General features: G+C 42.9%; 2 protein-coding genes and 2 long non-coding RNA genes across 10 annotated transcripts; 2 read left to right on the top strand and 2 right to left on the bottom strand.

Moving 5' to 3' along the window:
• The first annotated feature begins 161 nt into the window (after window positions 1-161).
• On the top strand, window positions 162-5,061 carry LOC111839481 (uncharacterized). Of its 5 annotated transcripts, none has more exons than XR_002837108.2 (7): window positions 162-2,404; window positions 2,631-2,689; window positions 2,784-2,852; window positions 2,926-2,988; window positions 3,082-3,188; window positions 3,302-4,099; window positions 4,941-5,061. It is a non-coding gene; the product is annotated as an uncharacterized lncRNA (long non-coding RNA). The 5 variants fall into 5 exon arrangements; XR_002837110.2 differs by having other exon boundaries at window positions 162-2,169; window positions 2,234-2,404; window positions 2,926-3,188; XR_002837107.2 differs by having other exon boundaries at window positions 162-1,908; window positions 2,099-2,404; window positions 2,926-3,188.
• On the bottom strand, window positions 3,329-9,929 carry LOC111839480 (uncharacterized). Its single transcript, XM_023803428.2, has 3 exons — window positions 9,809-9,929; window positions 8,859-8,934; window positions 3,329-7,860 (listed from the first exon to the last, which is right to left on the bottom strand). Exons 1-3 carry the CDS (start codon window positions 9,907-9,909, stop codon window positions 6,853-6,855), a joined length of 1,185 nt encoding a protein of 394 aa, XP_023659196.2. The 5' UTR covers window positions 9,910-9,929; the 3' UTR covers window positions 3,329-6,852.
• LOC111839483 (uncharacterized) lies at window positions 9,481-15,468 on the top strand. 2 transcript variants are annotated; one of them, XR_002837113.2, is made up of 3 exons: window positions 9,481-9,620; window positions 12,714-12,945; window positions 14,976-15,468. It is a non-coding gene; the product is annotated as an uncharacterized lncRNA (long non-coding RNA). The 2 variants fall into 2 exon arrangements; XR_011993514.1 differs by having other exon boundaries at window positions 12,714-12,876.
• A 2,822-nt stretch (window positions 15,469-18,290) lies between these two features.
• Window positions 18,291-22,213, bottom strand: and3 (actinodin3). Of its 2 annotated transcripts, none has more exons than XM_023803430.2 (5): window positions 22,079-22,213; window positions 21,301-21,364; window positions 20,461-20,505; window positions 19,537-19,697; window positions 18,291-19,358 (listed from the first exon to the last, which is right to left on the bottom strand). In XM_023803430.2, exons 2-5 carry the CDS (start codon window positions 21,356-21,358, stop codon window positions 18,675-18,677), a joined length of 948 nt encoding a protein of 315 aa, XP_023659198.1. In that variant the 5' UTR covers window positions 21,359-21,364; window positions 22,079-22,213; the 3' UTR covers window positions 18,291-18,674. The 2 variants fall into 2 exon arrangements, with proteins under 2 accessions (XP_023659198.1, XP_023659197.1); XM_023803429.2 differs by having other exon boundaries at window positions 19,537-19,700.
• Between the last annotated feature and the right edge of the window lie 1,260 nt (window positions 22,214-23,473).

Raw genomic sequence — 23,473 nt, forward strand, 5'->3', positions numbered from 1 at the left:
GTAATAATAATGATGATATTGATCGCTCAACCATTCTTGTATGTATGTGCAAGTGTAGGTGTGACCTGATTTGTCATTGTCATACAAAGAGCCCCCCCACCACTCGGGAGCAGACCCGCGGCGACCGGGGAACGGCAGACCCCCCGCCCAGCCCAAACCGAACCCCCCAATCCGCCTAGCAGGGCCCAGAGCATCCCAAGATTCCCCGGACTGCCCGCCAGGGCCCCACCACGGCGCAGCAGAGCCAAGCACCACCCGGCCCGCGGCCCAAGAGAGGAGGCCGCCCACACCGGCCAGGGTCGCCCGAACCCCCCCATGATGGATCTTCCACCCGGCGGGCCACCCCACCTGTGCAGGGTCAGAGACAGAGAGTTGGGGGGGGCCCTCAGCCCCCATCCCCTCCCCGACCCATGTTGGTGTGAAGTGTGCATGTATATGTGTGAGAGAGTTGTGTGTTTATGGTGCAGTTCGGGTATGAGGGCCCCACCACTGGCAGATGGCAGAGTCCCCCATCCCCCTCCCCGCACCCCCAAGGCCCTAATGTAATATAGACTGTGTGTATGACTAAGGTGCAAAAAGTGGGGGAGCAGTTGAGGCACGGGCACCCCACCGCTGGCAGACGGCAGAGCCCCACCTGCCTCAACCCACCTCCTCAGCCCTAGTGTCATGTGGTGTCTAACATGCAAGTACAAATTGAGGGGCAGTGGAAATTGAGGAAAGGAAAAAAAAAAGAAATATTATTTATTTGAAATTTAATAACTCTGTAATAGTCTTACCTTGCCTCCTCATTCCATTGTTCTCCCTCACTCCCGTCATCCTCTTCTGTATCTGCAGAGCAGGGTTCCTCTTCCTCTGGTCTGAATGCAGCAATCATGTTGCTCCCATTATCTGTGATGACTGTAAGAATTTTGTTTCCTGGTATTCCCCACATTTCAGTGCACCGGTCAACACAAGCTTTGATAGAAAGGGCAGTATGTGGATGGGAAATCTGTTTGAGACTGAGCAATATGTGTTCAGGTTGGTTCTGCACGGTGCAAAAGTGACATGCGCTTATTGCCAGGAAAGAAGCGCTAAGTCCCTTAGTTGTCCACATGTCAATACCAATCGTTATTTTCCGTGCACTGACCAGTCTCTCTTTAAACTTGTTTCTTTCATCCTCATAAATGTTCTCAATGAGGTTTCTGATTTTGGTTTTCTTGGGTATGGTCAGCCTCCTGTCAACCACCTCCATCATTGCAATGAAATCCTTGTGCTCCACTGTTCGGATCTGCAGACCAGTACGACCTACCCACAAGGCTAGAGCTCTCTCTTTAGTTTGCTGTTCTTTTGCATCTGGATGGTACTTTGTTACCAAAGAGAGCATATGCGGAATAGTTGTCTGTTGTTTCTCATTTTCATTGCCTGTTTTCTGCAGTATAGGTATAGTCTCCGGAATCTGGAGATTAAAAAAGTGTTTTATATTATTTGTAAGCCTAATGAATTACTTACTAATCAGTCTATGAAGTGCACTACAGCAACCAGGGGGGTATCCCAGAAAGCTTGGTTAACTTACCATTTGGTAAATCATAACCTCTGGGTTGATTTACCCCAAACTCGCATACCATGAGTATGTCGGTTCCAAAACACCTGAGAAGAGTAAGTTCAATCAACCTCCTATTGGTTACCCAGAGTTAATGCGCGTGCACCGTGCATACATAAAGACGTTTTCAATGGATCGCCGATTTCACGAGTCAAAATGGAAGATCAAAGTGAAAAAAAGAGAGCGGCATACTTCACAGAGGCGGAGTTGGAGGTTTTAATGCACGCATATGAAGAATTCAAGCCAATAATAATGAAAAAAAGCAATACGGCTGCATCGGCTAAAGAAAGAGTGTCGGCTTGGCAAAAAATAACGGACAGAGTAAATGCGTGAGTGTATTAAATTGCAAATTTGACATCGCCTCCCCTTTTATTATAATGTAAAATAATTAGACACCCCTTCCGCATCCTTTTGACTTTTAAATCACTATGAAAGCATTTACTTTTCCTGCCATTCATTTCTTTAAGTTTAAATAACAATGTGTATTGACTAGGAATATATGGTTTCTTATTTAATAAGGTGTAATCCTTCTGGAGCCAGAAGAACTTTGAGCCAAGACAAAATGAAACACAAAAACATTCTGCAAAAAGGTAATATTTGATTACACAATCACTGAACTATTGATTAAACACAATTTAGTATATTCTTTTGTAGCTAATAGAAAGAAGGCTGAAGCCCGTCTAACTGGCGGGGGCCCACCACCACCTCCCCTCACCCCATCTGAGGAGCTGGCTCTGTCCCTTAATAAAGGGTGACCAGGGGTTGCTGGCATTCCAGGGGGCACTTCATCACACACACCATGCACCACAAGTAACATGGTGAAATGTAAGTTTACCACTATGATTTCTTTTCATTATATGACTTAATAAATTACTATCTCTGTCACTTAAAGGCTTTTTGAACATGCTTGACATTTTTATGCAGGCTTACTTTAACTGCATATGATGTATAGGCTACTGTGATCTTAGTTGTATTACTTTGACATGTTTTTTTCCTGCATTATTGGTTTTTCTTTACTATTGAGAATTTTATGGGTTGTATTTTCTTATAGATACTGATAGAGGGATTGTATTATTGGACCCTACAGAAAGAACACTGTCTGTCACAGTTGTAAGTGTTTTGTTGTCAGGTACCTTTAGTTGCTTTTAGATATTGTGTTTTTTCTTTTTGCCAGATAATGTATACTTGCATATTTCCACTGAAGGATGAAGATGACGATGAAGAGACCACATCTGCTGTGACAGAAGTGGACAATGCTGGTAGATCCACTGAGGTATGATGCATACCATTATAATGCATGCCCCCTTTTTACATTAGAGTAACAAACTGTCATTGTCCTTTCACAGTACAAACCTGGGGATTTGCCCACAGATGAAGGTCCTTCAACCTCAATGTGCGATCTAAGCAGTGTAAGAATTTGTGTGCAGTTGTCCATATTTTAATTTTATTGTCTGACAGAATCTCATTTATTTAATTATTTTTGCCTTTCAAAAACAAATAAGAAAAAGTGAGATGGAGATGGACCTTATACAGCTTCAAATGGAAGAGAAAAGGCGATCCATTAAAAAAAGCAACACTAGAAATTCAATTACTGGAGCATTGCCTTAAGGTGAGAACTTGTGTGAATATTAATCTGTTGCATGTTAAAAGTGTTGTATATAAAGCAATGTAATAAATAAATAAAAACACATTTTATGTCATTTTACTTTCATTGTTTTTCAGGAAATAAAGAAATGAATTGCACAGCAGACCAGTGCAAACAATTTAATAAAAGTAATTTTCACAAATCCTGTCTCTCAAAAGTCTTCCATCTCTGTGTGCAAAAATCTGTAGGGGTTCCTCTGGGCCATCTTCTTCAATACCAGGAGGGTGGCTCTCTCCTCTTATAGTGGCAATGTTGTGAAGCACAACACAAGCCACTATGATGTCGCATGCTCTCTCTGGACTGACCTGGAGCCCACGCAGACACTGAAACCTAGACTTGAGGATCCCTATGGTCATCTCCACCTTGGCCCGTGTTCGGCTGTGAGCCAGGTTAAACCGTGTCTGTGGTCCAGGATTCCCTACCAACGTATTTAATTCACATATGTGTATTTAATTCAGTTATGCATTACCTTTACTTGAGCGTGCAAAGCTGGATGGTGATCCCGCAGGTGCTGCATCAAATTAGATGTGTTGGATCTTCTAGCAGCAACCTTTTTACGGCACGTTTTGCAAGATGGTGATCCGTCATCTTCAATGACGCCCTGGTCATTCTTTTTGTATCCAAAATGATCCCAAACTGCCGACTTCAGGCGCTTCTTTGGAGGAAAATAAGTTTCGCTGCTAGATGCCTCAGCCATAGTTAATCAAGTGCGCGTGCGTATTAGCCTTGGTCTCCTCTGAGCTCGGAACTTTAAACTAGCACACAGTTGTATCGTTCCCGATGAGGATGGAGCGCCGTGTGGATTCCAGATTGCTGGAAAAAACACCAATTTGAAAAGGCACCTGAAGACACAGCATCCTGCAGTCTCTGACAAGGTGAATATCAATTATGTATGTTAGAGCTCAGAGCGGTGCTAATTTCACTCTGTTTAGCCAGTTTTCATAAGCTTGTTACAGTTAATATTCAGAAAAAGTTACGAACCCAGAAAACAATAAACTAAATAAAAAATAATTGTGATCTGGTCGGATGAGCAGATACAACAAAAAGATCAGGGGAGCCATGACAAGAAATTAAAAAAATATTTTGTTCAATATACCGGGACAGCATGCATATAGCGTGCTGTCCTAGCGATGTGAATTTGTTGTAAAAAAAAAATAATAACGCAAAAAAGGAGTTCATAAATTTCTCACAACACTGCCTAGAAGTGATTTAAGCAACAAGGATGAAAATGATTATGATTGTCTTGGAGAACACACGCAACACTACTACAAAAGCAGGGGAGATGCTGGTCTGCAGAGCAGTCATAGGTACAGTATGTAATGTTCATATGCAATTAGACCCTAAGAAGAGGAACAAAATCAGATCTTGTAAAATAATTGTAAAGACCAAATTACAGAATATTTTGTGATTATGGCAATTCATAAAGACAGATCAGCCTGGCAAGTTTACTTAATTTAACTTCTAACTTGATCGTGAGTTCTGTTCGAAAGGTAGTTTAAAGGCTCCACCTGTGACTCAACTAGACTAGACCTTTCACAACTGACATTTTAACTTACTGTAAAGCCCTTTTTGTCCAAAAAGTTCCAAGAACTATGGAACCAACAAAGCCCTGGGAAACTACCTGATAATAGGGAAAACACAAGTATATACTTTGCACTTGGACAACCTCTTGTTTTTTTACATTAGCATTTCAGGTGTTCTTTTTTTCTCAAGTAGATGCTGTGACAAAAAGCAGCTGGGTCACAGCCTCAGAGGCGGAATCTTCAGTTAAAACATGGCTGCGGAATGCTAGAGACCGGGATGGAGGAAGGAGCAGAAGGACACTGAGGGGATTTATTTAATATTGATTGTGTATGTAATATTATGTGCTCATTGTTATGTTTAATAAAAAAAATATTTAGTACTCAATCCACATATTCAGTTTTGTATTCAATTTTCAATATGTTTTCTTCATTTTTTCTTTTAACCTGTCTGTGAACAGATGTATTGGAAACATATTACTTGTAGTTTATTACTGCTACTTTCAATAAGTGCAAATATTCTGCATACGCATTAATAATAATATTGTGGTATACTGGCAGTATAGGACCAGACTAATTTTGTTATTTGTTAAAGACCCACAGAGCATGCCCATGGGGACACTGGAGCACTGTGGCTTTACAGCTTTCCTCCCTCCCAATGTCTCCACAGTAGGCCCACAGTTTGCCCAAAGTATGTCCAATGTGCCCACAGTACACCCCACAATGTGTCCAATGTGCCCACAGTACACCCCACAATGTGTCCAATGTGCCCACAGTTTGCCCAGAGTGTGCCCAATGTGCCCGCAGTATACCCCACAGTGAGCCCAATGTGGCCGCAGTACACCCCACAGTATGCCCACAGTATACCCACAGGGGAGCATCTAGCAGGCCAAAAAATGCAGGGCATGTATGTGTAGGCCAGCCCAAAGTGTGGGCATACTGTGGGCCCACAATGGGCCCCAATGGGGCCCACTCTGCTTAGTGTGGGCAGCCCACAACGTGCCCCGCATTTCACACCGGTAATGGGGCCCACAGCAGGCTGCCCGCAGTGGCCCCACACGGGCCCCAAAGGGGCATGTTTGCTGTGACAGTGTTTGGGTGCGGCACGCTAATGTACCCGTGAAAAACGGTGCGTCGCATTAGTTCCGCTTTTGACGCTCGTGTGTAAAATAAGTAATAAAATCGATTTTCATAAAAACACATCGTCCTGAACTGTAAATTCGAATTAATCGATAAAATCGATTTATCGCCCACCTCTAATTCCAATCACAGCAAAATAGCTTGTTTTTGAATATAAATTTATAAAAAAAAAAACTTTAAACCCACTTTAAACAGGAGACAACACTTGAAAATAGAAACTAGAAATTGAACTGAAAATAACCTCTATAATGTCCTAAAATGTACAACAGTATCCCTCACGACATTATACACGATATGACATATGGATCCATCTCAGAGGTCTGCCCTGGAAGACCCCTAAAGAGCTATGGGCTGGCAGGCTGGAGGATGCACAGTGTCTGGGGAGAACATCAATGTGCCGCCCCTCTCACAGCACGCGCTGGCCGAGGGACCGGCCCGTTACCATTAAGCGAGAGAAGTCTTTGCACAACTGTGTAATTCTACAAATTTTCACTGAATAACTACTGCAGTAAATTGCAGTATAGCTTAAAGCTAGCTTCATTTTCTGTGGCCAACTTGATCACGGATGTCAAGAATCAGCACGCTGGGAGAATCTCCCATATCGCTAATGTGGCATCGGGTTTGCTGTGCCCAGAGCAGGGATCACGCGCGTACGCTATGGGCGGTTGTAGACACCAATGCATGTGCTTGTTTTTGGGGAATTATCTCATAGAAACCAGAAAAAACATGAGGAGATGATGATAAGATGCCTGGGGTCCTGTGTTCACAAGGCTTCCCTGAACAGCTTAAGCAGTTAAAAAAAAAAATGGTGGTGTGGCTCAGTAGGTTAGGATGCTGTGTCAGTAATCAGAAGTTTGCCATTTCAAATCCCAAGGTCGGCAAAGTATTTTCGCTGGGGGGCCCTTGAGCAAGACCCTTAACCCCTAATTACACCAGGGACCGCCTTACAAGGTATGATGCACATGTTATTAATCAGCGGATAAGGTGACAGAGCAGCGTGTAAACTGAAGGGTACACTGAGGCAGCAGGCTGGCCAAAGCACGCCGGAGAGTTGGCACTGGGTCACCCTCTTCGTCACTGCCTTCATCATTCCCGTGTTCCTCTTCCTCACCGTCACAATTTTGCTGATGCCCCGGGAAGACCACCTCACAGAACTCCATGCCACGCAAGCTGTGCAGTCCCCTGCAGCTGCGCAGCACCTGCACCTGACTGAGCCTGCAACTGCGCAGCCGCAGATGCCGCAGGTCATGCAGCCGGCTGACGCACAGCAGTCCTGGCCCCACTTCTCGACCCCCAAGGGTCAGCTCCTGCAGCCCGGCCCAGCCCTCACCGAGACCCAGTGAGGCCATCTGGGTTTGGGAGCCAGGTCTGCCCGAATTCCCCAGTTCCAGTGCTGTGAGTTTGGAGAGGCCACCCGATGCTTCTCTACCTCCGTCACGGATGGCACAGTTCCGCAGTCCGGCTGCAGTAATCCGGATAACGTCCCGCATCTCCAGGCGGTTCAACCTCTCCCAAGAACTCAGGCTCTGCAGATGCAGGTCTGTGAAGGAAGGCACATTATCCAGCACCAAGGTTTCAATAGCTATTCCCTTATGGAAGGTGTTGGCCGGCCCATTTCCTGTCTGGCTCCCAGCGAGCGTGGTGGCCAATGACACCCTTCCCACCCTGTTGCCTCTCTTCGTGCCGCCAGTTGAAGAGGAGCTCTGAGAGAAGAACCCTGGAGGCAGTTCGCAGCCACGCAGCTCCAGGACCTGCAGCGTCAAGGGTAGGAGGAGGCAGCTGTGCAGCCCACGCAGGTCAGCATGCAGGAGGGAAAGAATGCGCAGCTGTGGGCAGCGCGAAGATAGGCCCTGCAGCCAGGACTCTGACAGGAAGGCTCCACCGCGGGCAGAAAGCAGCAGGCCCCGGAGTCGTAAGCAGCGCAGACCACGCCCCAGGTACTGCCTCAGCAGGAACCAGAGAACTCGTGATGTCATCTGTTTTGCAAAATTGGTTCAGAGAAGACATTTTGTTTTTGAAAATAGTTCCCTTTGTTATATACCGCCTATAGCACAATTACAGCTCATAATCTAAGTCTTACTTGTCAAGATCGAAGCTCATCCCGCAGTGTTTTTTTTTCTTTTCTACTACATTTGGTTATTTAAAAAACAGTAAAGGGCTTGGAATAACAAGTCAATTATTTAGAATGAAATATGTATGTATGTGTACTACTTATATATTGACCTGTTGCTTTGTCCCCTTCAGGAAATAAGAACCCCAGAAACGTACAAGATTGTGTGTGTGTGTGTGTGTGTGTGTGTGTGGGGGGGGGGGGGGGGGGGAGGGGCGGGGGGGGGGATCAATTTTCGAGCCTCAAAAAGGCATGTAAGGGGTATTTTTTTTTTCTGCATCATTGGGAAGAAAGTTTTCTTCACAACTGTTAATCAAAGTCAGTTTGTTGTCATTGAAATGGGCGTAAGAGTTACAAAGCTATGAACTTATAAAAAACACAAACTTCACACATTAATCTCACTCTTTTAATCCACTCCTTTCATAAAATAGCCTAAGGTATACCTGACATGTGTACAGCATTAAATGATACCCCCTCACAGAGCCCACTTGGCTGACTCAATTTTGGTAAACCTGGGATGATACGACTTCAGCTTATTCATTAGGATTTCCTAAAAAGTGTATAATGTGGTGGTGGGATCAAAAGAGACTAACAAAACAGAAACTTTGGGTTTGGCTCCGCATTTCTTTTCCATTAGACATTAAACAGAGGTAATGTGGCCTGTGAACTTGACCAGTGGAAAAACAAAGGAAAAAAGTTCCTCAAAGTACTTCCTATATAATAAACATTTCTGAGCTCTGGAAGGTATGTGTCATGCACAAGCCACATGTAATCAAAAATGGTGATGCAGGAACGTGTGCTGAATTAAAATGGAAAGTTGCCTAATAAAAATGCACATATGTGTGAATAACGGTACATTCTCACCCCTTTGGTTTTGCTGAGGTCCACAGACTGCCACAGCCTCTGCTCCCTGACCAAGTTTCTCCATCTCTTGCATACCCTACAGAAGGGCAGAGAAACATAAACTTCATTTAATAACCACACAATCTAGCTCATTCAAAAAGTGTGACCTCAGGACACTCTCAACCATTTTCACCGTCTTTTTACCCATTAACAGAATGGAAAGAAGGTACAAGGTAAGCTACAAGACCTCACATACCAAGACACATGTATGTTAACTTAAAGCAGTAGTTATAAATAGATTCTGCCAGCATTTATGTTTGCCATGTATTTCAAAGGACACACACAGGATGTGCCTCTGCTTGTACGTTTTTATTTTTAACATTGTCATCATTTCATGTCCTAAGCTGAAACTCAAACTTTCCTAAGCAATCATATTGAAACCATTAAATGTGGCTTGTGGATGCAGTGCACACTGTCAGACCAATTACACCAGAGGTTGGTTTCCAATTTTATCCGGAAAGGGCCATTGGACGTGCAGCTCCTCATTCAAACCAAGCAGAAGCCACACCTGAGTGTATTGAAAGCCAAGCTCAGCTGATTTAACAGGTGGAATCAGGTGTGGCTCCTGCTTGACTCGAATGAAAACCAGCACCTACACCGGCCGTTTGTGGATAAGATCGGACATCCCCTAATTACACGTTAAATAGAAGCTTTCACGCTGCCCTGCAAAGAACCGAAATCCCTTTATCTCTTCATATTAAGAATCGCATACGAAATGCCAAGGTAAGTGCATATAAAGCAGCTAAATGATGTAAGGAATCTAGCTCTTTTTTGAGAGTAGAGCAAGGCATCGCGATCGACCTGAGTTACGAGAAATGCTAAGTTACTGAAATGCAAGTTTACAAATTTTTAGTCGGCTACTCTAGCAACAGCGCATCCGGCATAAAACAGCTCGTTCGACAAATGTTTACCTGCCGGCCCGAACGAGCTCTCGGACACTCAAATATGACAAAATTTCTATTAAAAGATTGTCGGGAAAATACTCGATAGAACAAGTTCTGAAGTCGGCCATTTTGTAAAGGAGTAAACGAACTGAACATGTGACCCCGTAACTCCGCCCATCGGCAGCACAAAACGACCAGCCCGGTTTCCTTCGCTATACGTCGAGAGGCCGCATGAGGGCGCAAACTCACAGACAAATGCAGCCACGTAGTAGTCACCACTATAGCTGGACTCCTCGCCGTTTTTTGATGAGTCCAGTCAGGGTAGTGTCGCCTGCAAACTTGTGGAGTTTTGCAGAGTTGCTTTGTGAAATGCAGTGTATATAAGGAGTATAGCAGGAGAGGGATAATACATCCTTGTGGGGTACCAGAGGTAAGGAATATCGGGTCTAAAATATGGCCACCCCTCTTCACAACCTATTTCCTGCTGGTCAGTGTGGGATTCAATAGAATTATAAAGAACATACAGTACAATGAATAGAGGAAAAGGAGAATATAGCTTAAAGCAGGGCATGATGAAATTGAGGGGTTAATTATACAATAATGCCAATACTAATTTACTAATGTCTAATAACACAGTGTTGAATATAATGCAGACACTGGACAGGGGAACTGATACTGGGCTTGCAGGATGGGGCGATCTCACTTCATGAAGTTGGCAGAAATCAGGAATTGATAGCGAGATGACCTGCGCCAGAGAACAGGTCGAACTAATACTTTTTCTAATTCTTGTACAACATAGGAAAATGGGGGGGGAGACATGTACTCACTGGCTAATTAGAGCAAATGTCAAAATATGTTGTAGTCACGTAGATGGAAAAGTACAGAAAAGGGGGGCCACACCCCAAAAGGCCTATAAAGACCTAGAGCCGACACCTATGGTTCGAGCTTCTCCCTGTACATGCTGAATGTATGTCAGATAGTTGCTCCCAGATTGCAATCTGTCAGAGAATAAACTGGTGACTTGCAACTACTCCTCGACTGTGCAGTGAATCTCTTCTCAACGGACTCCGGCGGAGTTGTGACTCCAACATCAGGAAGTCCAGGAAACCAGTAGCAGAGAGATCACTGAATATTGAGAGTAATGAGTTTCTCAAACAGTAAATTATGATTCAGAGAATTAAAGACTACAAATAGGATCCAGTCCATAGTGTGAGGTAGGACAAAAGTGAGTTAACTTGGCGTCAGTAATGAACATTTTTATATGAGTATTTTTCATTTCATATGCATGTTGCCTAGCTACAGGTAGGTGTTGAAATTAGACAGTGAATGATCATTTATTACAGGAGAGCAACAGAAACATCAAATGGCAAAATAACAAAAATAATGTTGTTCACTTGCTTTTTAATCAAATAAGGAAACGTGCTGACCCTTCCTACACTCAGACATTTTAACTGTTTATCATTTTTAATCTGATACATTTGAGCTGGAAATGGTTACAGAAACATGGGTAAGAAACCATGTTGGACAACAGTTGTTCTGGAGTAATCCCTAATTCAGTATCCGTTATCTACTTTAACTCAACTACAGTTTGACCACAGCAGCCTCTCTGTTAACTGGATGTTAATTTGTGACATTCAGCAACTGCAAAAATTAACAAAAAATAAATAATAATGTAAATTATATTATTTCTACTGCTGCTGCTTATAAAAAATATATTATGTTTCATTAGGTAAAATTGATTTGGTAATAAAGGCACAAATAATGTAGTAATACACTCTTACCTAATGTATTAATTAACCAGTAACTAAGTGTTAGTTACATACTGATCCAATGATTGTACATCATTAATCGGTCATAACTGCATGTATTTCATGCAGTTACTATATTTGTTTATGATTTGAACTTGAGTAGTAACTGAGTTACTAATGTAACTTGTGCCCCTTCAAGGACAGTGTTACCACTCATTTTAATAAAACATGAAGACAATAGGGTGAACAAGGATATGACAGGGTAAACAAAGGTTTGAGACTCTTCAGTAGGACTCCACATTTATGAAACCACAATATGGCACCAGTTCGCGTATCATGTAATGTGGGACGATGGACACAGAAGCAGGACTTGGGGCAAACAAACCAGAAAGAAGCTGAGCAGTGAGGGGTAGTGATGTTAAGCATGACATCGCAGCTCTGAGGCATGTGCCGAAAGAAACAATACAGTGTATTCTGAAGCACAGCTTTGGCGCTTCCTCCGGTCCACATTAAACACGTGGCCAAGGCCATCTGAAGCTTCATTCTGCACTTAACCTCGTGACTGTTCTGGAAAGTGACGCCAAACCTCATTGCCTGTTTTGAAGGTGTTGTATACGTCGGAGCACACACACTGCACTGTAAGTTAGATATGGAACCAGAAAGCAAAAGAGGTCATTCTGAAGTTTGACAACAAATGAGTGTTTGGCAACACTTTCGTATCAACAAATATGTGGCGATATTTATATATACGTGTGTGTGTGTGTGTGTGTGTGTGTGTGTGTGTGTGTGTGTGTGTGTGTGTGTGTGTGTGTGTAAAAGTATTAATGCTGATATTGTTGGATTGCCCTGGTCCAGCCGGAATGTTTGGGGTGCTCTCAGCAGTTATAGTAAGAACACCTCACCATTGTTGAGACTTTTCTGTGCTAAGCATTAGAATGCCCTAAATGTTCCATCCATAAGTCAGTCCACAAGAAACACAGGTATAGTACATCTATATTACAGATATACTAATAACTAATAACTTACTACTACTACTAAATAATAATAATAATAATAATAATAATAATAACAATAATAGTCTTTATTGTGTTCAAGAAACAGTTTAATTGTATGAATATATAAAATCAGACTTGGGTGAGGGTATTACTCAATAACCTGTATTACGTTACTTTGTATATTTTCAGTTCCCATTACAAAGATGAAGAAAGAAATGATTGATGAGACTTTGGTCAACATGATTCTGAAGGATTCACAACCCTTCAGTACTGTGGATGATGCTGGAGTTAGAGTGTTTGCGAGTATCTTCCATCCAACCTACATTCTCCTATCCAGTCCAATCATTAAAGGGTACGGTGGTAGAAAAATTTAAGATTAAAAAAAGTGAAAGCAAAGGAAGAGGTGAAAAAGGCCAAAGCAGTAAGTCTAACATCTAACGTGGACATCTGTTCATATGGACGCTTATTTAGTAGTCACATGCCATTTTGTAAAGAATTAGACTGAGTTGTCTACAGTATTATGGGGAGTAGGAAAATTCCCAGAGTCTCATTCTGTAGAAAATGGAGGAGTGGGAAATCAAAATAAGGTCTGATGCCTTGTTACTGACGCCGCATCAAATATGATCGCCTGTGTCAGCAATTTAAAAGTGAGGTGCACAATCTGCAATGCTTACGCACTAAATTTGGTTGTGAAGAAGGTCATTGATCAGACACAAGGACTTAACTATATCAGATCCAAGGCAAGACAGATCGTGAATGACTTCAGAATAAGTACAACTGATTTGCCAAATTCAGGAGCAGATAGGCATCCCACTCTTACATTGATTCAGGAAATGGAAACCCGCTGGAAATACACCTATTCCATGCTACAATGATTACATGATCAAGGAGAGCCACTTGGTACTGCAATGGTCACTCTGAAGACAGAGCTGACAAACCAGACCTTAGAAAAATATTAAAAAGTGATCCCCCGCCTATTGCGGAAGATGCGTTCCAGACCCATCAGCGATAGGTGAAAATCCGCGATATCGAAAGACCATATAAATAAATATTTTTTATAGTTTAAGCCTTAAAACACATGTAAACATATTAAAATAACACATATGATATGTGGATGTCGGGCTAAGGACATGAGTAACATTCTGAGGTCATGCCACCCTCTTTCCTGTTTGACTAAAGGAAAGTGATGCGGTGGCTCTTATATTCTTTTCATCCTTCTTGATGTATCGTATGATCGATTCATTAAAGCCATAATGGCGAGCGACATCCGTATAACGCTTTCCTTCCCGAAGCATATCCAGGAGTTTTACCTTTTCCTGAATGGTCAATGCTCAGGAGCTCAATGAATTCAAGCACGATACCATGATAGGATCCCACCTGTGCTTGAAGTCCAATCGTGAAATTTCCTTGCTGCTAAATATTCCACGGGCTACTGTTAGTGGTATGGTACTATAACAAAGTGAAAAGAAGCAATTGGGAACAACAGCAAATGAGTTGATGAGTTGTGAAGTGGTAGGGCCATGTAAAATCAGAGAGCGGGGACAGCGCATGCTGAGGCACACAGTGTGCAGAAGTCACCAACTGTCTGCAGAGTCAATAGCTACAGACCTCCAAACTTCATGTGGCCTTCAGATTAGCTCAAGAACAGCGTGTAGAGAACTTCATGGAATGGGTTTACATGGCTGAGCAGCTGCATCTGATGTTTCTGGGTTTGGCGGTTGCCAGGAGAACGGTACTTGCCTGACTACATTGTGCCAAGTGTAAAGTTTGGTGGAGGGGGGATTATGATGTGGGGTTGTTTTTCAGGGGTTGGGCTTGGCCCCTTAGTTCCAGTGAAAGGAACCCTAAATGCTGCTACATTCAAAGCCATTTTGGACAATTTCATGCTCCCAACTTTGTGGGAACAGTTTGGGGGGTGGCCTCTTCCTGTTCCAACATGACTGCGCACCAGTGCACAAAGCAAGGTCCACAGGGACATGGGCATGGTATAGAGGAACTTGACTGGCCTGCACAGAGCCCTGACCTCAACCTGATAGAACACCTTTGGGATGAATTAGAGCATAGACTGCGAGCCAGGCCTTCTCGTCCAACGTCAGTGCCTGACCTCACAAATGCTCTCCTGGATGAATGGTCAAAAATTCCCATAAACACACTTCTAAACCTTGTGGACAGCCTTCCCAGAAGTGCAGAAACTGTTATAGCTGCAAAGGGTGGGCCAACTCCATATTAAAGCCTATATATTAAAAATGGGATGTCATGAAAGTTCATGTGTGTGTTAAGGCAGGTGTCCCAATACTTTTGGCAATGTAGTATATAATGTGTTCAGTGGAGTAACAAATCACACTTCTCTGCCAGGCAGTCTGATAGATGAGTCTGGGATGGGCAGATGCCAGGAGAATGTTACCTGCCTGACTGCATTGCACCAACTGTGAAATTTTGTGTGTTTTTCAGGGGTTTGGCTAAGCCAAGAGCTTCCCAGTGAAGGAAACTCAATAATTCATACCAAGACATTTGGACAACTCAATGTTTCAAACTTTGTGGGAACAGTTTGTGGAAGGCCCTTTTCTGTTCCAGCATGACTGTGCCCAAGTGCACAAAGCAAGGTCCATAAAGACATGGTTGGGAGACTTTGGTGTGTAAGAACTTGACTGGCCCACACAGAGCCCTGACCTCAACCCTATTGAATACTTTTGGGGTTAACTAGAACGAACATTGCAAGCGAGGCCTTCACGTCTAACATCAGTGCCTGACTTCACAAATGTTCTTCTGGATGAATGGGCAAAAATTTCCACAGAAACACTCCAAAATCTTGTGGAAAGCCCTCCCAGGAGAGTGACAGCTGGTATAGTTGCTTTGGGGGGACCAGCTTATTGATGTCATTAAAGTTCCTGTAGGTGTAATGGCCAGGTGTCCCAATACTATTGTCCATATAGTGTGTCTGTGTATAGACACACACACAGTATTTATACTGCTCCCCCCCCCCCCCCCCCCCCCCATTTAATTTTATATTGGTGTTTGGGCTACTCTGGGAGACGCATCTCTCCTTCATTGGTCTATACAATGACAATAAAGATTCTTGATCCTGATCATAATGACTCTCAGAAAACAGTAATAGCAGAGAGAAGCAACAGCTTCTCCTCCTTTTGCACTACCCATTCGCACCCCAAAGACATGCTGAAAATATACAACAGCACATTAACTCGCATAAATATTGGACTCTAAAAATGAATACAGAAGCACAGATGCACACATGGAGGCCCCATTCGGCATATTAGTGTGTTTAGGAGCTCCTTAATGCACTTCCCATGTATTAACCGTGACAAGCAGAACAGTGCCGCACACATCTCCTGTTCTCAGGGTGGCCGAGTTCTGGGTCTGTATTGAAGGGACATGGCTGCCATCTGGTGGTCGTTCTGTAAATGTAGGAATCCTATCTCATGGCCTTTTTTTTGGCGATTTTCTATCAATCTCATCACTGTTTTATGTAAGTATAATGAAACGAGAAACAGTTGCCTTGACTGAAGGTATGCACTCATGATGGTGAAAAAGTGAAATGCACTAGTGAATTTATTTACTTTTGACATTAATACAGCATTTGGTCACCCCAACTGTGCGTGGAGTGTTACATGAGTTTCTGTGTACTCCACGGGGGATTGGTGTTACTTACTGACCTAGATTTCTAGATTGATGAGTGAATGAATGATGAGTTGTTATTGGTGAGCATATAATGCATCATCACAAAAAGAGACCGCAGTAGGACATGGCTCACATGATGAGGACAGGTTCTGCAGAGAACTTCATTAGTTATCCCTGGAGCTTACCACCATAACATTTGAGCCCATCTGTTCCAAAACCTTGCCATTTATGTGAAGTTGCTCAATACATAGCTTAATACATAGCCCAGGTCATTCTGGATTATGTCAGCAGTCAACAATAATGCAAGAATGAGAAGGTGGGTAAGAAAGGGGAAAGCATGAAAATATGTCCTCGCTAATGACCCCCCTGTCAGTATAACACTGCATGTGACATAAAATTACAGGTGTAATCACTAAACATTTGGGATTACTTTCAAGTTTTTCAGGTTTTATTTTTCAAGTTTTATTTATCACATACACAACCATATGCTGCACAACTGTGCTTTCTGGATTGTGTTTGAAGGAAGTATGCAATACAAAGGAAAAACAAATAATATAGCACATAACAGATTACTACAGTAAATGAATCAAAACAACTGATCAAATTGTAAGAGATGAATATAGTAACTGAGTAGCTGACACAGTATATCACACAGCTGCTTTCCATCCTACTGGAGCATTACAATCACGTACATGAATTAATACAATGAAAACCAAATCATAAATTAGTTCCAGTAATCTATGTAAAAAGTGATTCTTCACATTCCCTTTTTTTTAGCTATACATTGGTTTCTAAGATGTTTTTGTTTATTCTTCGTGTTTATCTCATCTTCCAAGGAAATGCGTCATGCCTATGGTGTCAACCTTGGGTCTGTCTCTCTGTCAGGGAAATTGCCCTTTATCCCAAACTCCAGACCTCAGCATGCTAAGATATGAGTGACCCCACTTTTTGTTACTTATGCTCTAAAAATAACTTGTTACCTTGTTACTGCCCTCCAGCCATCCAAATTCATCAATAAAATAATGCCAGGTTCACTGCCTCTCTGGGCTACAACAGCATCAACTAGTTATTCAATATGCTCTATGACTGGCTGGGAATCACTCAGGGGACAGGGAGCTTTTGAGGCCAGAAAGGGATGGGCAGACAGACCATAATAATTCCCAGTGCTCTTACAGATCCATGCATTCTCATCACTTTATGATGGTTCATTATTTCAGTAAAATAGCAGTATGCTGCTTGTTTGACAGTACCAGTCAAATGTTTGGACACAAAAGAAAGGTTTATTTGTACTATTTTAAATAATTATGAAGATATCAAAACTATAAAGTAACATATATGGAACTGTGCGCTGACCAAAAAAGTATTTATTTCACATGACTTGGACTAGGGTTCCGTGTGTGGAGTTTGCATGTTCTCCCTATGTCATTGTGGGGTTCCCCCACACTCCAAAAACATGCTGAGATTATCTGGAGTTACCCATAGGTGTATGAGTCTATGGTGTGTGAGTGAATGCGATGCCCTGCGATGGGTTGGCACTCCATCCTCGGTTTGTCCCTGCCTTTCGGCCGTAGCCTCTGGGATAGGCTCCAGACCCCCTGCGATAAACGTATAAACGGTTACAGAAAAGGGATGGATGGAATTTATTGGGGGGGGGGGCAGCTCTGTGGGTTGGGACTCAGAAGACCCACAAGTAGAGCAGCCATAAGCCTCCAAGGAAGATGTACCCATCAAACAAAGGTATTTAATTTGGGACTTCCTGTTTTTTTTAAATAGCTTTTATTACCTTTTGTATTTAGTGTCAGCACCAAACAAAGGCCCATTACTTGCCTGAGACGCTGTGTTGGTATCATTTTACCTTACATGTTCTCATACAGTGGAACATCTGACACAGCAGTTATGGTCTCTCCCTGATGGGGGTGGACAGGAAGAAGAAAAGAGGTAGTTAGGAGCATGGTAGGGGTGCTGACTTTAAGGGGAATTTGCTGTAATGATCTCCAGTCTTGTGTGCCTCTCCTCTCTCCACTTTCCCTCACCTTGCTTTCCTGCCCTCCTCACCATCATTGCTCTTGTTTCTGTTCCTCATTCCCAAACTCTTCCCAACACAATAGCCCGCGAAATGACCAGGAAACAAACATGGAAAACATGTTTATTCATCATCAACATCATCACCATAATACTGGGTAATTTGATTCCTTACACTATAATTTGGTGATTATTCTAAATACTGATTAAGTAACCTTATAAGAAGGACACAGATATGGGGGTGGACTTTCAGGAGTAAATTTGTTATAATTTTCCATTCCATAAGCAACACATTTCCACAAAATATATATAAAAAAACAAACAAAAAAATAATAAAATTAAAGTATTTTTGAAGGATTATGTGTGTGGGTGTGGAGGTGCATTTGGGGGGGGGGGCAATCTGGAATCAATGTGCATGTCAGCCTGGGACTGTCCTTAAAAATCATGAAATCCCAGAGGTTTATTCCAGATCCCATCCCTAAAGGCCAGAGCCTATTGGCCGCCAGAGGCAGGGTTGGAATACCGGTAGGGATCAAACAGCTCATGCTGATAGTAATAGGGATAAGGAGCCTTCTTTTGGGGCCCTGGTGCAGGCTGGTCCGGCTCTTCCTCAGCTTCCTCCTCTTCATCTTCCTCATCATCAGTGGGTGGGGGTGGTCCGGGCTTCCCTTTGAATGCCCTGGGTGGGTGGTCAATCAGGCAGTCAGGGTCCCAGTAGGGATCACAATCATACTCCATCCCTTTATAGGCCCGGACTGGAGCAGGCGGAGGAGGTGGGGGGAATTTTTTAGGAGGTGGAGGCGGGGGGGATTTTTTGAGGGGAGGGGGAGGAGCAGGAGATGCCGGGGCCTCGTCCTTGTTGGGGCGACAGGCAGCATTGTAGCGGGGGTCACAGAGCACAGGGATAGCCCCACTGGGCAGGTAGACTATGTGGGGCTTGCACAGGGGGTCTTTGGAGTTGCAGAGATGGACAACGTCAGCCTGGGAGAGAGGTGGGGGTGGGGGGGCCGCCATGGCCACTTGGTGTATGACTTTGCATTTCTTATCCTTTGATGGGTCACACTTTGGTATGCGCAGGCCCATCATGCTCTGGTAGAAGGAGGCATTGGGCCCGTAGACATGCTCGAGTTGTCGCATCTGCTGGTACAACATCCTGATCCGGTCGATTTCATACAGCTGGGAGAATTGTTTTTTGGGGGGTGGGGGTAGGAGTCAAGAAACAGTAAGAGATATGAATAGTGCTTCTTGGATAGAGAGTGCAGGAAGTAATGATCTTACTGTTGCATCTCTTCATCTTTAATTTACTGAGTCCCTCAACCTCTCTCATTCACTATCACACGTCCCGCACTCTTACCCCCTCTGTGTGTCCGATGCTGTTGTAGTAGCGGTAGTAGGCTTGGAAGTCAGGACTGTTGTGGTACCACTTGGGGTCAATGTTGCGCTTGGGCCGCGAGTGAGATAGGAAATCATGAGCCTCGTCTGAGCTGATACTCACAGCGCTCACCCCTGCTGGTTCTGCTGAATTTTGGGAAGGGATGGGGGGCAATGGGATGTTTCAAGGGGTAAGGAAGCAGAAATAACATGCTGACTGGAGGGGAGGAAAACAGATTACACACCAGCTATTTTACACTCCTTCAAAAGCATGGATTCCATACAATTACAATGCATTGTGGCATGCTACGATGTGTAAGCTTTCTGTCAAGTGTACATTTAATTTAAGTAAGCTCAAAGAGTGTGCTGCTCCAAGAAACCAATCAAATCTATTTGAACCTGCAATATTCAGCCCTGACTCAAACCCATGGAAATGGGTGCCAACCAGGTAAGTCAATTATCACCAGGGATGCACATATCTGGTGCACAAGTATGAATTTGCCGTATAAAGTGATATGTATGGCAATTTCTTGTCATAGCAGCATAAATGCATACTTATTTTATGTGCATTTGTGCTAAAATGGCAAGAAAGTATTGTGCATTTCAACCTTTATACGGCTAAAGCATACTTCTTTTGCAGGGTAAATGTATAAATGTTTATATGCATGGTAATTTCTTGGCATAACAGTGCAACTACATATAAGAATACATTTGCGCAGCTACAACCAGAAAGTACCAAGAATATTGCTTTATACGGCCAATGCGTACTTGTGTATCAATTAAGTGCATCCCTCATTATAATCCACCATTACAGGGCATTTATGAATCTCTGGTGGGAAGTGCACAGGAAGCATGTCGCCAAGGCAGGGCCTGTCAATTATAGGTGAGGAAGAGAAATCGTAGTTACCTTGCTGTCTTATGAGCTTCATCAGCGAGGTGGCTTCCAGAAAGCCTGAGTGAGATAACTCTTTATTTATATAATTCTGTGGCTTTATTTCATATTTATGATTATGAAGAGTATGGTGATAATGATGCTTACTCTTGTCCTGTTCTAACCATTATAATATTTTACACCAGGCATGGACTGGCCATCATAAAGTTTGGTCATTTTCCCAGTGGGCTGATCTTGTGAGGGTCGGTCTTTCTTCCCCAAAGCTGGCATTATATAGATTATATCATCAATCGCCAAAGTATACCAAAGGGGACCGCCGCCCCGGTCAGTGGCACAATATAACAAAGGGGACCCCAACCCCTTCCCCACCAAAGTAAACCAATGGGGACCCCAACCCCTTCCCCACCAAAGTAAACCAATGGGGACCCCAACCCCTTCCCCACCAAAGTAAGCCAATGGGGACCCCAACCCCTTCCCCACCAAAGTAAGCCAATGGGGACCCCAACCCCTTCCCCACCAAAGTAAACCAATGGGGACCCCAACCCCTTCCCCACCAAAGTAAACCAATGGGGACCCCAACCCCTTCCCCACCAAAGTAAACCAATGGGGACCCCAACCCCTTCCCCACCAAAGTATCTGATCAGGGATCAAATTCCCAGCTCGCTTTATGTTGTCAGTCTGCCTCAGTTTATCCCCACCCATACACTGAGCAAGCAAGTCCTGAGAGACAAAAACATGAATTAACACCATGTCTCACACTATCATCAGTACCTACTCTGCCTTTAAGTTAAACACAAGGACCCAAAGCATGCAGATCAGGGAGGCGGGGATGAGATGGCTAGGATTAAGACTGACCTGGGAGCAGCACAAGCGAGCACAGGCTCCCAATCAGCATTGCTGGAGACGTAATCATCTCCACCTGGAAAATGCCCATTGGATCCAGTTAAGACACAGCAGAATGTTTTATCAGAGTGCCTGTGGGCATATAGATTCTCTGCTACATAATGTAACAATCTACAAGGCAGCACATATCCTGTTCATTTCATCCCTGGGTTTTCAGCAGATGTAGGGTAGTTTTTTGTATGATAATGAAGGAATGCAGAATATTTTATTCTAGATATTCCAAAGTCCTGTTTTTTTTAATGCACTTCTGGGCCCTGCAACCCATATTTTCCTTGTGCATATGTGGCAGAAGGCTAAATTAACAGATTGTTTCTTAGACTGCCATTCATTCCCTGGGCAATCATTATGCAAAGAGACCAAATACGAGGTTAGATCAATTTTGTCTCCTTTATTCCTAACATCTGTTTACCAAAGCTATCTACAGACATGTTTCTCTCTCTTCCTTCAGAATACATATTATGACTTGAGTAACAGCAGTGCATCATATTTAAGAAAGATATAAATCTGGTGACAGGCAGTAAACATTACTTTAAATACAGAATTAATATTATGATGCATAACAAAACATGTTATCCAAATAGTATCTTAGATATATTTATTAACTTAATAATCATGTAATGATATATAACTTGTATTTTCAAACTACCGAAACTGAAATGGGACTCATTATACATACAAAAAAGGAATAAATTCATAAATTTATCGCAAATGTAAGACAGCCCTTACTTACCCTTGATCACGGCGCTACATCCACTGTCAGATGAATGGGACAGGTAATTTAAATACGAATCCTATTGTCAATCAATGCGAGGTTGATCTGTCATTGGTCATCTCACCGACTCACCCTCCCCCTTCAAAAAAAAAAAGAAAAAAATCCACCCACCACGATTTTGTCAAGACATCGTGAAATTCAATCGCCGGGCTACTGGTGCCAATTAAGGCAAACTTTAGGATGCCTGTGGGGAGAAAAAAATAATAAAATCTTAACTTCAAAAAGCAAACGGGTGCAGTTAAATCTTAGGAGGGGAAGACCCGCAGAGAAGAGAGACAGCGTAGCACTTTACCAAGGAAATGGTGCCCATACGCTTAAAACATGCTCCTCCCAGTTCACAAGCCCTCGCCTTTATCATACATAAACTTTGAATTGTATAATTAACGTTTTTATACGATATGTCATGCGAGTCTGTTTACTGCAACTCACTGTCACTATCAACGTCAAATAAACAAATTTTCCATATATTATAAATACAACGTAAGCTCTTCAATTCGGTAACTGCTAAACAGTAACTGGTTCGTTGGATGTTTTCTTTAAAGTGCTGACTGGAATGTGCGCCTAGGTGTTTTAATAGTACGGTAATAACAACCTTTCCACTCTGCCAACTCATAATTTCAGAGCCAAATGCATTTATCGAAAGATACATCTGTTTTCAGTTTTTTTACAAGCATGTTGTAAAGCAAAGATATGATAAAGGCCAAAGCAAGCTCAGACTTAACATGCATACGTTACATCATGTGTTCAGGCATAACATTTTTTGACATTAGGTATTGATTTACGTATGACTGTATTTCACCTGTATTTATATGGATTTCTCATCATAATTACCCAGAAACAGTGACGTGGCCGAGTCCGTATACCAATAGTCACCAAAATCAGCATCAAAGTCATTATCTTACATTCTTAAAGGTGGGAAAGATGTTAAAGTTGTGCAAAGTTGTGTTGTAGGAGCGCAATGTTGTCAGTAAACCATTATTGTTTGGGTGGACTACATATAACTACTGCAGCGATGTAAACTTGCGTTCGAGTGTGAAGGCTTAAGAATATATGTAGCAAATAAAGGGACAGACAGTAACACTGCTTCAAGTATGCACCATGCAGCAAGCGTAGTGCACTATCGACCATTTTGTTACGGGTCCTCGATTTACCTGCAAGTAAAACAAGCGGAGACGATTTATACAATTTTGAAATGGAACAAAGATGCCCTCCATCCAAGGCAGTAACTGAGTAAGCTTTCCACTATTTATTATTACAAAAGGCCATAAGCACAGATTTTTAGTGTATGAAAATGGCTTAAAGATAAATGTATAGAGACTTTTTGCAAGTGTGGAAAGAGGAGCGAGTAGTGTT

The sequence above is a fragment of the Paramormyrops kingsleyae genome, chromosome 10 (genome assembly GCF_048594095.1).
Source record: "Paramormyrops kingsleyae isolate MSU_618 chromosome 10, PKINGS_0.4, whole genome shotgun sequence".
Lineage (NCBI taxonomy): Eukaryota > Metazoa > Chordata > Actinopteri > Osteoglossiformes > Mormyridae > Paramormyrops > Paramormyrops kingsleyae.

Coding starts and splice junctions, on each gene's coding strand:
- LOC111839480 (XM_023803428.2), bottom strand. CDS start 9,909: ATGGCCGACTTCAGAACTTGTTCTATCGAGTATTTTCCCGACAATCTT. Junction 8,935..9,808: donor GAGCTCGTTCGGGCCGGCAG/GTAAACATTTGT, acceptor GCCCTTCTGTAG/GGTATGCAAGAGATGGAGAA. Junction 7,861..8,858: donor ACCTCAGCAAAACCAAAGGG/GTGAGAATGTAC, acceptor TTTGCAAAACAG/ATGACATCACGAGTTCTCTG.
- and3 (XM_023803429.2), bottom strand. CDS start 21,358: ATGATTACGTCTCCAGCAATGCTGATTGGGAGCCTGTGCTCGCTTGTG. Junction 20,506..21,300: donor CTCGCTTGTGCTGCTCCCAG/GTCAGTCTTAAT, acceptor TATCTCACTCAG/GCTTTCTGGAAGCCACCTCG. Junction 19,359..19,536: donor GCATCGGACACACAGAGGGG/GTAAGAGTGCGG, acceptor CAATTCTCCCAG/CTGTATGAAATCGACCGGAT.